The sequence below is a fragment of the Gekko japonicus genome, unplaced genomic scaffold (genome assembly GCF_001447785.1).
Source record: "Gekko japonicus isolate JY-2015 unplaced genomic scaffold, Gekko_japonicus_V1.1 scaffold3955, whole genome shotgun sequence".
NCBI classification, from domain to species: Eukaryota; Metazoa; Chordata; class Lepidosauria; order Squamata; family Gekkonidae; genus Gekko; species Gekko japonicus.
Genome location: NW_015165942.1, coordinates 24,270 through 38,787, shown reverse-complemented (window position 1 = coordinate 38,787; position 14,518 = coordinate 24,270). Strand labels below are relative to the sequence as shown.

At 47.6% G+C, this 14,518-nt stretch overlaps 1 protein-coding gene across 1 annotated transcript in view; it reads left to right on the top strand.

Moving 5' to 3' along the window:
- The window catches only part of BMS1 (BMS1, ribosome biogenesis factor), a gene marked incomplete at its 3' end in the record, with an annotated part of 54,347 nt that overhangs the window by 17,654 nt on the left and 22,175 nt on the right, over positions 1-14,518 (top strand). The window contains exons 8-13 of the mRNA XM_015411447.1: positions 2,834-2,973; positions 4,244-4,833; positions 9,600-9,701; positions 10,274-10,428; positions 10,806-10,887; positions 13,432-13,505. Coding sequence (XP_015266933.1) covers positions 2,834-2,973; positions 4,244-4,833; positions 9,600-9,701; positions 10,274-10,428; positions 10,806-10,887; positions 13,432-13,505 — 1,143 coding nt within the window. The remainder of the gene's footprint in view (positions 1-2,833; positions 2,974-4,243; positions 4,834-9,599; positions 9,702-10,273; positions 10,429-10,805; positions 10,888-13,431; positions 13,506-14,518) is intronic.

The following is a 14,518-nucleotide window of genomic DNA, read 5'->3' as shown; positions in this document are numbered from 1 at the left end:
GGTCAGAGCAGTGATTCATGCAGAGACACACCGGGCACCCTTCTCTCAGCCTTCTCCCTTTGAACACATGATGGACACATGCCCCTCAGAGGAGGGGGAATGGACAGTGCTGTGTGTTGAGGGATTCTAGGAGCCAGGACTTTTTCTGGGTCACACACACACATCCCAGTTCCCCTGAGTACTTTCATTGGTTGGGTGGAGACTGGGAAGGGACTGCATCCAGTATAGAGACAATGGCTCCTACACCGTGCGTCGATTTATTCCGTTACACACATTCAAGACACAAAACACTTTGTAGGATTTCAGTATTCAACACGGAATATTTGAGCCCAATACTTAAAATAAAGCACTTGTATAAAAGCTGCGGTGGCTCAAGTGGTTAAGACGCTGAACCTTACCATCCTGCTCCTGTGCTGGAATGCATAAGATAACTACTGGAGGATGTGTGGGGGAGAAGATGCTGTAATGCTTGCCTATTGCTTTTCTCATGAGAACTGCACCTGTGTTTTGTCTGATGTTCTGCCTGGTTCCCATGGACTGGGCGCGCAACCGTTTCATTAGCCTGCCAGCGGGAATGTTATTCATTGGATCTGTATCTGTTTGAATTTCCTTTATTATGCTTAACCTACCTGTGTATCCCCAGTTCTAACAAAGAACGTGTTTGAGTATGTCTTCAACGCTTTGAAATAAATTTTGCTTTCCTTGAAAACGTGGATTTATTCTCGATGCTTGGAGATCCAACACCACGGAAACGTCTTCGGACAGCGCTGGCTCTTCGGCTTTGAAACGGAGATGTGCACCGCAACCCTAGAGTCGGACTCGACTGGCTTTCGAGCAAGGGAACCTTTACCTTTATAAAACTCAGAATGTTCTGGACTAGTCACCAAGGTCTCACATGGAGCTGTTGATGGCCAGTCCCTACCATTAGTAAACCAGAGATATGTGTCTTTCTTGGACCTATAACAGTGAACGTACTTACTAATGTACTACTGATGTACCTGTCACGTAGGACTACCATGAATGTGATGAAGGCCAGACTAGAACTGACCCAGCGTAGTGTCCCAGATCCCTCCCCCTTCTGTCTGTCTCTGGGGTCAGGAAGCTCTCAGAAAGTCAAAGGGAGTCAAGGAAGCGAGCTTGAGATACCCCGTCCATTTTGATTCTGATAGTGACACCACCAACTCCTGGAATGTATAGGTAAAGGTAAAGGTTTCCCTTGCTCGAAAGCCAGTCGTGCCCTTGTATAAAACTCAGAATGTTCTGGTCTTCTCCCATAGAGCTTGTTGATGGCCAGACCCTACCATTAGTAAACCAGAGGTATAGATCTTTCTTGGACCTATAGTTGCTGACATATCTATCACATAGGACTATCACAGATGTGACACAGGCCAAACTAGAACTAACCCGATTTACTGACCCAAAGCCCTCCCCCTTCTCTCTATCTCTGGGGTCAAGAAGTTCTCATAAAGTCAAGGAGAGACCAGAATGCTAGTTTCAGATACCTTATCCATTTTGATTTTGATAGTGACACCATGAAGTTCTGCAAAGTATAAGCATCCTCTAAGGCAAAAGTCATGTGCAGCATTATTGGTACCAGAAGGCCACAGCACCAGCAGAGTCCTGTAGCCTCCTGGGAAACCGAACCAAAGATTCAACTGTAGAGGCTAATTTACTGTGGGAATTAAAGTATCACAGGTTTAACGGACGACTGAGGCTCGATCCAGGCCCTTATTCCATGACACTATGAACGAACGCTTTGGGCTCACACGAGTGGCTAATTTCCTTTCCCCCAGAACCGAAGTGGTTTTCTTGCAGCAGGCTAGTGTACTCTTGACAAGCAGCTTGGAAATCACAGCTTTAGTTACAGAGGCCCTGGAGCAGGTATTTCGCTGGCCCTTTGAAGTCTTTTTTCAAACATGGTGCAGATTGTGAGAGCGCTCCAGCCACACTGGGACCACTGACTTATTTATTTACCTCATATATACGATGCCTTTCTCCCCAGTGGGAACCCAAAGCGGATTACATCATTCTCCTCTTCTCTGTTTTATCCTCACAACAACCCTGTGAGGTAGGTCAGGCTGAGTGTGTGTAAATGGCCCAGGGTCACTACGCGAGCTTTCAGGGCAGAGTGGGGATTCGAACCAGGGTCTCCCTTATCCCAACCTGACACTCCAACCACTACACCATCCTGGACAGTGAGGTTTGGCTTGGTTTCCCGGCTCTTGCCTGGTATGTGAAGTTGTGAGCTGTTGCGGTAGGGGGAGGGCGCTCTCTGGTGAAGGCTGTAACGTCTGAGGGGGAAGATCTGTCTGTGTTTTAATTTGCTAAAGGGAGAATAAAGGTCCTTCATGTACCCCCACTGAGCTTTTAAGAAGCAAATTTATCTAATAGCGGTCTCAGTCATTAGTAATGAGAGCAATACAGTAATATTGCCATTGATAACTTACGGCAGGGCTCCTCAGCACCGTGCCCGTGGGGTGACATGGCAGCCACTGGCACTTTCCTGGCGCCCGCCAAGTGTTTTTAGATAAAGGGCAGGGCTTTGGCCCAGCAAGACTTCTGATTGGCCACTGGAGATTTGATTGGCTGTGCAGATTTTTAATAACATTGCTTTGGCAGCGGCTGCCACCGCAGCACCAATATCGTCACTGTGTGACTGAAGGTAAGCTGCGGCAGCCATTTTGTGGCTGGCTTTTACCGCCTCAGGCAGCCATTTTGTGCTTGCGCCCACCACTGTGTGTCCGAATTCCAGAGGGGCCCACGGGCTTTTAGAATCAGCAAGAGAGCCAGGAAGAAAACAATGGATGAAACCGTTTTGGTTTTGGTTTGTCAGGAGGAAGCAAGGCCAAATCACGAACTGGTCCAGAGCCTCATCTCCGCACACTCCACCATCGATGCCAAGATGGCTTCCAGCAGGGTCTCTCTCTTCATGGATTCCAAGCCACTAGGAACTGAGGATGTTGAAAACGAAACGTAAGTTTCAGTGTTCTGATCAACTGAGGGCCTCTTGTCTTCGTGTGTGTGTGTGAGAGAGAGAGAGAGAGAGGCCTTTGCCTTACTCTTTGCTTATCTCAGCAGCCACGGACCCCGAGGAGTCAAAGGCACCTTTCATGGGCTGCCGTGAGGGAGCTACTCTTCTGTGATCTGTTAACACGTGGCTGAAGGCTGCGTTTGAGAGTCTCTCAAATAAGTTATCGATAACGCCCACGTCAAAGGAATTTTGGAAATCTTATAAACCAGTGGGGAGAGAGACGGTAACGGTGCGGGCTGGTGCTAGAAAGTGCTGTCAAACTGCAGCTGACATGGTGGCCCCGTAGGGGTTTCGAGGCAAAAGACGAACAGCGGCGGTTTGCCATTGCCTGCCTCTGCGTAGCCACCCTGGGCTTCCTTAATACTTTGCTTTCCAAGATCAGGCTATTCTGGCCCATCCAAGTCAGGGTGTGGTGTGATTTACAGCCACATAAATCCAGCAGACCCATTGTCTTCTTCCTTGTCCTGATGACAGAATGGGGTTCTCCCTCTCGATCTGCAGTGACCGGCATGTCAGTGCTAGGGGTGTGCAAAAAAATAATAATGATCCTGGTACTTTTCTGGTTTGGGGATATTGAATCCGTAAAATATCGGTATTTCCTGATATTCCCAGATCCCAATATCAGTATGGTATCGGGATTCGGGATATATTTGGGGTTCCTAAAATTTTTCGGGAACTCGCTGCTTAGAGAAGGTGTTTAAACACCTTCCTTGTGAACTGGCTGCTTGGGACTCCCATTCGTGTGGCACCGATTGCAAAAGTCATTTAAATGCCTTTTGCAAGGAGTGCCTTGCAAATGGAGTCCCAAGTGGAGTTTACTCACACGGTGCGGCTTGTAGAAGGCACTTAAAGGGAACACGTTCCCCGTAAATGCCTTTTGCAAGCTGCGCCGTGGATCAGCTGGGGTGGCATGGATCTGAGAGCTCAGCGCAGCCTCTGCTGGGGCTGGCTCTCAGTATAGCTGAACACACCTTAATAAAAGCCGGGAAAAAATTGGTTTTTTTCGGGCTCAGTTATACCAGTAGTCGAGTAAAGATCTCTGATCTGTATTCAGCGTAAGTGATACCAGTAAGGTATTTTGGGTGTCCCCCCCAGTTATTCTGAATGCACCTCCCTAATCAGTGCTATGGCATTCTCTTCGGTCTTGCAGGTTTGGGTAGGTTGTGAAAGTTTAAGACTCGTCTTTGTTTTCATTTCCCCCCCTTTGGGAAGGTTGTTCACAGTGCCTAAAGAGGAGAAGAAAATGGACACGCGCACCGGGAGGATGCGTCGGAAAGCAGTGTTTGAAGATGAAGACGGCGAAGATGGGGAAAGCGAGGAGGAGGAGGAAGAGGAAGAAATGTCCATGGATGAGAACGGTGAGGAGAGTGATAGTGAGGAAGAGGAGGAGGCTCGTGGAGAACAAGGCGGTCAAGATCTCCTGGGACAGGAACTGGTTCTGAGAACTTGCAAGCGCCTTAGAAAAGCAACGGCACAAGCGACTCCAGGAGAGCTGCCCGCTTTTGCTGACAGTGACGACGACCTGGAGATGAGCTCAGGCGACGAAAGAGAAGCTGTTCTTGAAGAGCATATGGAAGACGCGGCTGGAGAAGGACAGACGAGTGAAGAGGAGGGAGGAGGATTGGTAGAAGATTCAGATACTGAAGAGTCCAGCGGAGAAAACGTTCCAGAGTCCCAAGCGCAGAGGATTGGAAATAAGGACCCTGAGTTGAAGTCCATGACGGAGGAGGAGGATGTTGAAGGTCTATTGAAAGAGGAAGAGGATTATAAAGAAGCATCCGACTTCTCCGTAGATACAGCTGGTACAGTCCTTGCTTTGTATATTTGATTTCTTTATGTTTAATTGGGATTGTCTGTTTCTTAAGAACATCAGAAGGGCCCTACTGGAGCAGACCGATGGTCCACCTAGTCCGGCATCCTGTCTCACACAGGTGGACCTCGGCCTCTCTGCCCTGTTGCTGGCCCTTCCCCTGATGTTGCCTCCTGGCTCTGGGGTTTGGAGGGCTTAATGCCTTAAAATGTATGTTGAGGTTCCCCTCAGTCACCATCAACGCTTCCCTCGAAGCTCCACAGTGTTGTGAGCCAAAATTCAACCTCAAAAGACAAAAAAAGGCAGTAGCATTAAAGTTGTGAGCAAGTCTACATTTGACTATTGCGTAAATTATTTTAAGAAGATTGTTTCCGTAACCGTGCAAAAACCTCAGAATGTTTAAACTGCATTTTGAGTATAATTTACTTTAAGAAGATTGTTTCCATAACCATGTCAAAATCTCAGAATGAGTTCTTTTAAATTATGTTTAAACTGCATTTTGAGTATAATTTAAACATTATAAGAGGAAACCGAATCAAGCCAAATTTCATTACACAAAATGTTGTCCTCTGCAGGGGTAGACCAGGTCTCCGGCGAACAGGTCTACCTGGCCCAGGATTGTGCACCAGCGCCCCCTAGCGCAGCTTAGGGGGAACTGTGCTACCCACCTAAATCCCAAGTAAAAGAACTACATTCAAGTCTAGTAGCACCTTTGAGAGACCAACATAATCTTGGGATATGAGCTGAAAAGGGGAGCTTCAACTCTAGGTTACCAGTAGACTTTAATCCAGCTGTTTTACTACAGATGGACACAGATATGCAGCAATGCTCCCTCTAAGCTGTGGAGTCTCGTGAGCAAAAATTCTACTTTGTGAGCGATTGGCATTAAAGTTGTGAGTGAGCGATTTCACGACTGCATACATTAGTTTGCTCTGGAGCCCTCCTTCCTGAGCGAAGACAAAAATGTGTGAGTCGGAAGCTAAAAAAACTGTGAGCTGGCTCACACCAACTCAGCTTAGAGGGAACACTGGTCATCATGTCTGGTAGCCATTGATAGACTTCTCCATGAATCCATCTAATCCCCTTTTAAAGCTGTTTGTTCCGGTGGCCATCACTCCATCCTCGGGCAGCGAATCCCACATTTTAATCACTCCCCATGTAAAGAAGTATTTCCTTTTGTCTGTCCTGATCCTACTGCCCATCGGCTTCATTGGATGCCCTCAAGTTCTGGCATTTTGAAGAGGGAGAAAAAATTATCTTTGTCAACCTGTGCTCCCTCTCAGCTGTGGAGTCTTGTGAGCAAAAATCCTACTCTGTGAGCTACTGGCATTCAAGTTGTGAGCGAGTGATTTGGCTAGTGCATCAATTAGTTTGCCCTGGAGCCATCCTTCCTGAGCGAAGGCAAAAATGTGTGAGCCGGAGGCTAAAAAACTATGAGCTAGCTCATACTGCCAACCTAGCAGTTCGAAAGCAAGAAATTGCAAGTCGATAAATAGGTACCACTTCAGTGGGAAGTCCCCCCCCCAAGTCGTCTCTGTTCTCAGCTGAGAAGTCCCAGACTCTTCAGCCTTTCCTTACAGGGAAGGTGCCCCGACTCCCCCGAATCATCTTGGTTGCCCTCGTCCGCACTTTTTCTTCCTGGTAGCAGTGCTAGCCGACGGGACTGTGGAGACTTCTGCTTCTTTCTGAGTACAGCCGAGATGTGCTACACCAGCCAGCCATTTCTGATCGATATACCGTTCGTTGCCGTTAATATTTTGTTTTCCATATTGTGTGTGAGTCACGTGCTGCCAGGTTGCTTCCGACTTAACGGCGACCCTATGAGGTCACGGGCCTCCAAAACATCCTAACGTTAACAGCCTTGCTCAGGCCTTGCAAACTGAAAGCCAGGTGCCCCTCCCTGGGGAGCTTATGCCATAATCATGGGGATGCCCCTGAAAAGGCCCTGTACTGAGTCAGTCTATTTCATGCTGAGTCTTCTAGTGGAAAAGGAGCTGAGGTGAGACTTCAGGCACTTTCAAACACACTGGGTAATGCACTTCCAATCTGGTTTCAGTGCCCTTTGCAACTGGATTTTACTGGGTGAAATGGTCAAAATCCACTTGCAAGCGATGGCTAAAGTGAATAGAAAGTGCGTGAAAGCAATTCTCGGTTTGCATTTCGTTATACTTGCTTCCCGAGTAACACGCTCAGGTAAGCAACATTGTATTTTTTTCTTTCAGGTGCACTTAAATGGAAAGAAGACCTTACACAAAAAGCAGCGGAAGCGTTTCTGAGACAGCAGCAGTCGGCTCCCAGTCTCCGTAAACTTATTTATGGAACAGGTAAAAAACAAACAAAAACAGAATGCTTTGCATCCCTTGGTCCTATAAAGGGGCTCACAGAACAGACCCGGGGAGGAGAGAGAATAAGAACGTGACTGGCTGAAGTTGTGAGCATGTAACCTTTTCTTCTAGCCTTTTTTTCATACACCCCTGTGTGAGTTATTGATATTGTGTCATATTTTTAAAAATGTAGATATTTATACCTTACTTTTTTCGCTGAGCTGCGGTGGCTCAAGTGGTTGAGACGCTGAACTGCTGGCTGGAAGGTCGGTAGTTCAGCAGTTCGAGACCCGGGTGCCGCATGACGGAGTGAGCTCCCGTCTCTGGTCCCAGCTCCTGCCAGCCTAGCAGTTCGAAAGCAAGAAATTGCAAGTAGATAAATAGGTATCACTTCTGTGGGAAGGTAACAGCGTTCAGTGCGCCTTGGTGCTTAGTCATGCCGGCCACATGACCACGGAAACGTCTTCGGACAGCGCTGGCTCTTCGGCTTGGAAACAGAGATGAGCACCGCAACCCTAGAGTCGGATTCGACTGGCTTTCGAGCAAGGGAAACCTTTACCTTTACTTTCTCCCTGGTGGGGATCCAAAGCAGCTTACATCGTTCTCCTCTCCTTGTTTTTATCCTCACAACAGCCCTGTGGGGTAGGTTAGACTGAGAGAGTGAATGACCAAGATCCCTCAGTGAATTTCCATGGCAGAGTGGAGAGATTCAAACCTGGGTCTCCCAGATCCTAGTGCAATACTTTAAGCACTATGCAATGCTTTAATCCCTATGCAGCCCTGACGGTCTGAAAGACCTGGCCGCCTGAATCCTGACTATTTATTTAAAGCATTTATAGGCCATGTTTCTCCCTTGTAGAACTCAAGGCGGTTTGCAAAATGAATAAAACGTTATAAAAAAACACAATAAAGAAAAAAGTAAGTAAAGGTAAAGGTTTCCCTTGCTCGAAAGCCAGTCAAATCCGACTCTAGGACTCTAGGCTCATCTCTGTTTCCAAGCCGAAGAGCCAGCGCTGTCCAAAGACGTTTCTGTGGTCATGTGGCCGGCATGACTAAACATTAAGGCGCACGGAATGCGGTTACCTTCTTCCCACCGAAGTGGTACCTATTTATCTTATTGCAATTTCTTGCTTTCGAACTGCTAGGCTGGCAGGAGCTGGAACTAGAGACGGGAGCTCACTCCATCATGCGGCATCACAGGTCTTGAACTGCTGAACTACTGACCTTCCACAGCCTGCAGTTCAGCGTCTTACCCACTTGAGCCACCGCAGCTCCTTTTAAAGAAAACTCCTAAAATTCACAAAGTGAAACTGAAATATGATAAAAGCAAACACGAGATTAAAAAATACGATGTTTAGTTTAATACTGAAAGTCTTTCAGATAATGGAACTAGGATGCACCTAGCTTGGCTAATTGTGATTTAATTAGTTTATTTTTGAAATAATTATATACAATAACATTCTTTTTATGTAGTGCTTTTAAAGGTGGGAAGACTCAGTTGATATTTATATGTAACATGATCCTTGCTTTAGCCTTATATTTTATGCATAGTTCAGTCTCCCGTATTTCCCCACCCTTCGTAGATTTGTAGTGAAAAGCAATTTAAAATATTTTTAAAAACACAATAAAGAACTAACTTAGTCAAATGCAGGCTAAATAAAACAATCTTCAACTGCCTCCTGAAGGTGGAGAGGGAGGGGGCCAGGTGCACCTCCCTAGGGAGGTTATTCCATAATCATAGGGGCTAGCACTGAGAAGGCCCCGTCCTGTGTGTCCACCATACAAGCTTCTTCGATTGGTGGGGCAATCTGGAGGGCCTCTCCCTGTGATCGTAATTCTCAGGCAATACTGTGTGGGAGAAGGCGGTCCTTCAGATGCCCCAGGCCATGTAGGGCTAGCTGTGGGCAAACATCCTCGTGTGTGCCAGTCAGGAAGCCATATCTGAGAAGCCCTGGAAGCTGGCTTGTTCCCTAGATTACCAGCAGCTTCCATGCTTCTCTTTAGATGGATGACTGAGGTCAGTGAAACCACAATAGACGTTTGCCGTCAGTTATCTGAAACTCATACTCCTGACATACAGATCTAACATAACTTAAGCAAGATGAGTGTGGCGTGCTTGCTATTTGGGGGGACTGTTTTTCCTTTAAACCACCCTCCGTGTATATAAACTTGGCAGTTTTCTGCTGCCACCAGGAATTAAAAATTCCAATTCTCTCTCTTTTGGTTGTATGACCCAGGATCTGGGCACTTCAGAGGATGATGTGGCCCTGAGGAAAGACTGTACTGAATTCTGGGATATGTTTAAACAAAAACTGATTTATCGAATAAAGGAACAAAATAGGTTTCATGGAAGCAATTCCCGGTTTGCATTTCATTATACTTGCTTCCCGCGTAACACGGATCAGGTAAGCAACGTTGTCTTTTTTTCTTTCAGGCGCACTTAAATGGAAAGAAGACCTTACGCAAAAAGCAGCAGAAGCGTTTCTGAGACAGCAGCAGTCGGCTCCCAGTCTCCGTAAACTTATTTATGGGACAGGTAAAAAACAAACAAAAAACAGAACGCTTTGCATCCCTTGATCCTATAAAGTGGCTCACTGTACAGACCTGGGGAGGAGAGAGAAAAAGAACGTGACTGGCTGCAGTTGTGAGCATGTAACCTTTTCTTCTAGCCCTTTTTTCATACACCCCTGTTTGAGTTTGGGTTTATTTTCCTGATTTCTTAGGCTTACTTTTCTGTGGTCCAATTAATAAAAGAGCTACCAGGTGTCAGTGTTCCCTCTAAGCTGAGTTAGTGTGAGCTAGCTCACAGGTTTTTACCTTTGAGCTCACACATTTGTTTCTTAGCTCAGGACGGATGGCTCCAGAGCAAACTAATTTATGGCATAGCCAAATCACTCACTCACAACTTTCATGCCTGTAGCTCACTAAGCAGAATTTTTGCTCATAAGACTCTACAGCTTAGAGGGAACATTGCCAGGTGTGATATTTCTAGTTTGTTCTGTTATTGCTGGAAGTGTTGCAAACCTGCTGTGCAAAGCATTGAAAACGTTATTGTAACTTGGGTATATTACTGGGGTTTTTTTAACTTATTGCTGCTGTTTTGTTCAGTGGCTGAGGATGAGGAGGATGAAGGCAAAGCCGGCGGAGAGCTTGGAGGGCTGTTCCGCGTCAGTCGCCCTGACAAGGAATCCAAGCGAAAGGCTGACGCCCTCGACTGCTCCAAGTTCCCAGTAGAAGCCCCCAAAGATTGGGACTTAGATGAGGTTGGTTTTTGTTTCTTAAAGCTAAAATATAAGAGAAGCCATGTTGGATCAGGCCAGTGGTCCATCCAGTCCCACACTCTGTGTCAGACAGTGGCTAGAACCCCGTTCCTCTGCTGCTTCAGGCCAACACAGCTACCCGTCGCCTGTCTTCTGGTGAACATGGCGGCCAAAAACGGCCTTTGCAACCCTGTTGCTTGAGAAGGGGCAAGAAGGGACCGCTCTAAACTCGTGGAAGAACAAGCAGTGGGCTGTAGTTTAAACATTCAGTCTGTGGGCTCCGTACTAAAATGACTGCAGGTAACGGGGGTCAAATGTTGAGCAGTTTCGCCGCTGCAATGAGTAGCAGGCGTATTGACCCAGCTCTCCCGTTTGGGCAGGTCATGGACAGCATCCGGGACTGCTTTGTGACAGGAAACTGGGAAGCCGACAAAGACGCAGCCAAACTGTTGAAAGACGACGGTAAGGCGGACACTTTCCCTTGATAATTTTTCTTTTTGAACTGTGCGCGTGGGAGTGTTTTGGAGGAAGCTTTGATATTGGAAGGACTCCTGGGAAAACTTTACTTGCGTTGAGGGACAGGGATTTCGAGAAGAAGAGTAGGCTTTTAAACCCCGCTTTTCTCTACCTTAGGAGCTGTGGTGGCTCAAGTGGTTAAGCCGCTGAACTGCAGGCTGTGGAAGGTCAGTAGTTCAGCAGTTCGAGACCCGAGTGTGCCGCATGACGGAGTGAGCTCCCGTCTCTAGTTCCAGCGCCTGCCAACCTAGCAGTTCGAAAGCAAGAAATTGCAAGCAGATAAATAGGTACCACTTCGGTGGGAAGGTCACAGCGTTCCGTGCGCCTTGGTGTTTAGTCATGCCGGCCACATGACCACAGAAACGTCTTTGGACAGCGCTGGCTCTTCGGCTTGGAAACGGAGATGAGCACCGCAACCCTAGAGTCGGACTCGACTGGCTTTCAAGCAAGGGAAACCTTTACCTTTTACTTTCCTCTACCTTAGGGAGACTTCAAGCGGTTTACAATCGCCTTTCGCTTCCTGTCCCCACTACAAGTTCCTTGTGAGGCAGGTGGGCCTGAGAGGGTTCTGAGAGAGAACTGTGACTGGCCCAAGGTCATCCAGCAGGCTCCATGGGGGGGAGGAGTGAAGAGTCAAAACCCGGCTCTCCAGATTAGAGCCCAGATCTCTAAGATGGTTCTCCAGATTAGAGATTAGAGCCCGCCGCTCTTAACCAGTACACCACGCTGGCTCTTCCCCACACCAGTCACCTTGTGAGGCAGGTGGGGCTGAGAGAGTTCTGAGGGAACTGTGACTGGCCCAAGGCAGCCCAGCAGGGTTCACGCCGGGGAGGGGCGAAGAATCAAACCCGGCTCTCCGGATTAGAGTCTGCTACTCTGAACCACTTTACCACGCTGACTCTCATGGCTGGTGGGAGAGGCTTGTTTACAGTCAGTGGTGGCAGAAATGGAGAAAAGACGGACACACATTCTTTATTTTATTAGTTATAATCCCACTTTTCTCCCAGATCAGGGACTCGAAACAACTTTTCATATCTCCCCCCCCCCCTTAATCCTCTCACCAAGAAACATTGTGAAGGGTAGGCTAGGCTGAGAGCTTGTCTTGAACGCTTTCACAGGTGGTTCCTGAACCTACCGGATAAAGGTAAAGGCTCCCTTGCTCGAAAGCCAGTCGAATCCGACTCTAGGGTTGCGGTGCTCATCTCCGTTTCAAAGCCGAAGAGCCAGCGCTGTCCGAAGACGTTTCCGTGGTCATGTGGCCGACATGACTAAACACCAAGGCGCACGGAACACTGTTACCTTCCCACCGAAGTGGTACCTATTGATCTACTTGCAATTTCTTGCTTTCGAACTGCTAGGTTGGAAGGAGCTGGAACTAGAGACGGGAGCTCACTCCATCATGCGGCACACCCGGGTCTCGAACTGCTGAACTACTGACCTTCCACAGCCTGCAGTTCAGCGTCTTAACTACTTGAGCCACTGCAGCTCCACTAACCTACCGGGAAGGACATGTTATTTCTTCAAGGAGATAATCCCCTTAACCCCACAAAAGCCCGTTGGTCCTATAGGGTTGGATCCAGGCTAAATTTTCCACAAAGAGAAAGAGTGGAGTCATTTCTACCCATGCTCTCTTCCTGCTGCAGACCTCCCAATTTGCCCCTCATGTTGTTCCTGAGGAGACATCCCCCATGGTGTAACTTTTTTGCGGGGTCTGTGGGCTGCTTTGGGGTGGGGGGAGGCAGGGACATTCTTTTCCTCTGGAAAAAAAAATGCCTTGCCCGAGCAGAACGTTTACTCTGGAGGATCTAACCCATATTGTCTTATGAACATTGGAAGCTGCCTCCTACTGAATCAGACCCGGGGTCCATCACAGTCAGCATTGTCTACTCGGACTGGCAGTGGCTCTCCCGGGTCTCAGGCCAGGGGTCTTCCAAATCATCTAGTGCCTGATCCTTTAAGATGGAGATGCTGGGGATTGAACCTGGGGCCTTCTGCATGCCAAGCAGAGACTCTGCCACTGAGCCGCGGCCCCTCCCTCTCTGGTTCTGGTGGTCGTCTGCAATGCACCCTCTCAGCTGTGGAGCCTTGTGAGCAAAAATTCTACTTTTTGAGCTACTGGCATTAAAGTTGTGAGTGAGTGATTTGGCTGTTGCATCAGTTAGTTTGCTTTGGAGCCATCCTTTCTAAGCTAAGGGGAAAATGCGTCGAGCCGGAGACTCAAAAACTGTGAGCTAGCTCACACTAACTCAGCTTAGAGGGAACACTCGTCATCTGTTGTGGACCAGTAGGTCTCAGATCTTCTGAAAGTACTCCAAATGAGCTGATTTGAGAGAAGCCTGCAATGGAAGCAAAAGGCTTGCCATTTGTGTACAACTGGAAGCTTCGATAGACTGATGGGTGGTGGCAGAAGAAATCCTGTTTGTTGATTGCAGAGATTTTTTTTTTTTAAAAAAAAACACCAGTTACACAATGTTCTGCTTTTTACAGAAGAGCTATACGGTGATTTTGAAGATCTGGAAACAGGAACTGTACACAAGGGCAGACCGGATGATCAAGGAGACGAGGTTTGAGGAGAATCCTTTTTTTCCTTTTTGTAAATTAAGTGTTCCGCAAATGGAGCATCATTAAAGCGTAGATGGGCCTAGGCCTGTAGCCACTGGGGGGGGGGGGTTTGGGGTGCAATTTGAGGTCGACACCCCCTGTCCTCCATGAATTTGTCCACTCCCCTTTTAATGCCCTCCGAGTTGGCGGCCATCACCGCATCCCTTGGCAGTGAGTTCCACAGTTTAACTGTGCTCTGTGTGAAGAAACACTTAGGTCTGCCCCGAGTTTCCCACCTTTCAGCGTCAGTGGATGACCCTGGGTTCTAGTATTATGGGAGGGGGAGAGAAGTGTGGTCAGTGATGGACTGAGCTGTCGCCTAGTTTTTTGGGGTTTTTTATAGTATATTTATTGGTTTTCCAAACACAAACAAACAACAGAAACACACAAAGAAGACAATTACAGTTTCCCCTCACACAAGAGAACAAAATTTTAACTTAACACAACTAATTCAATTTGATTAATTTTTGTCTTATAACTATAAACTAGTTTTTGACCCATTGTCTTTGAGCGTGAGAAGCTTTATTCAGAAGCGTCCATGGCCTGTCAAATGCTGCATATTTTCAGCATTTTCTCTAGAACTGTGGGGGATCATCATTGTTCTTGAACCACCCAGCGGGTCTCAGCGGCCCACAATCCATCACTTCCAATTTCCTTACTTTGTGTAGCATCAGTGGGCCCAAATAACCGCTGGAGTGCTTTGTAGTGACGTGGAGCCCGTTCCCTTGTGTCCTTGGCAGAACCGCCCAGGTTCCTGCAAGATGCTGGCCGGTCAAGCTGCAGTGAAAGAGAAATTTGAAACTTCAAGGCACAGTGGGTATATCCCACTGTCTTAACATCCGAACTGTGTTAGTTCGAGCCCCGCGCTGGTGTGAGCAGCCAGCCTGTTGTCCCCAGCTCATCGTCCACCCAGCGATTCGAAAGCTTCGGCGAGTAGATAAAATGGGAACCACTCCTTAGAGAGGGTGGGCACGCC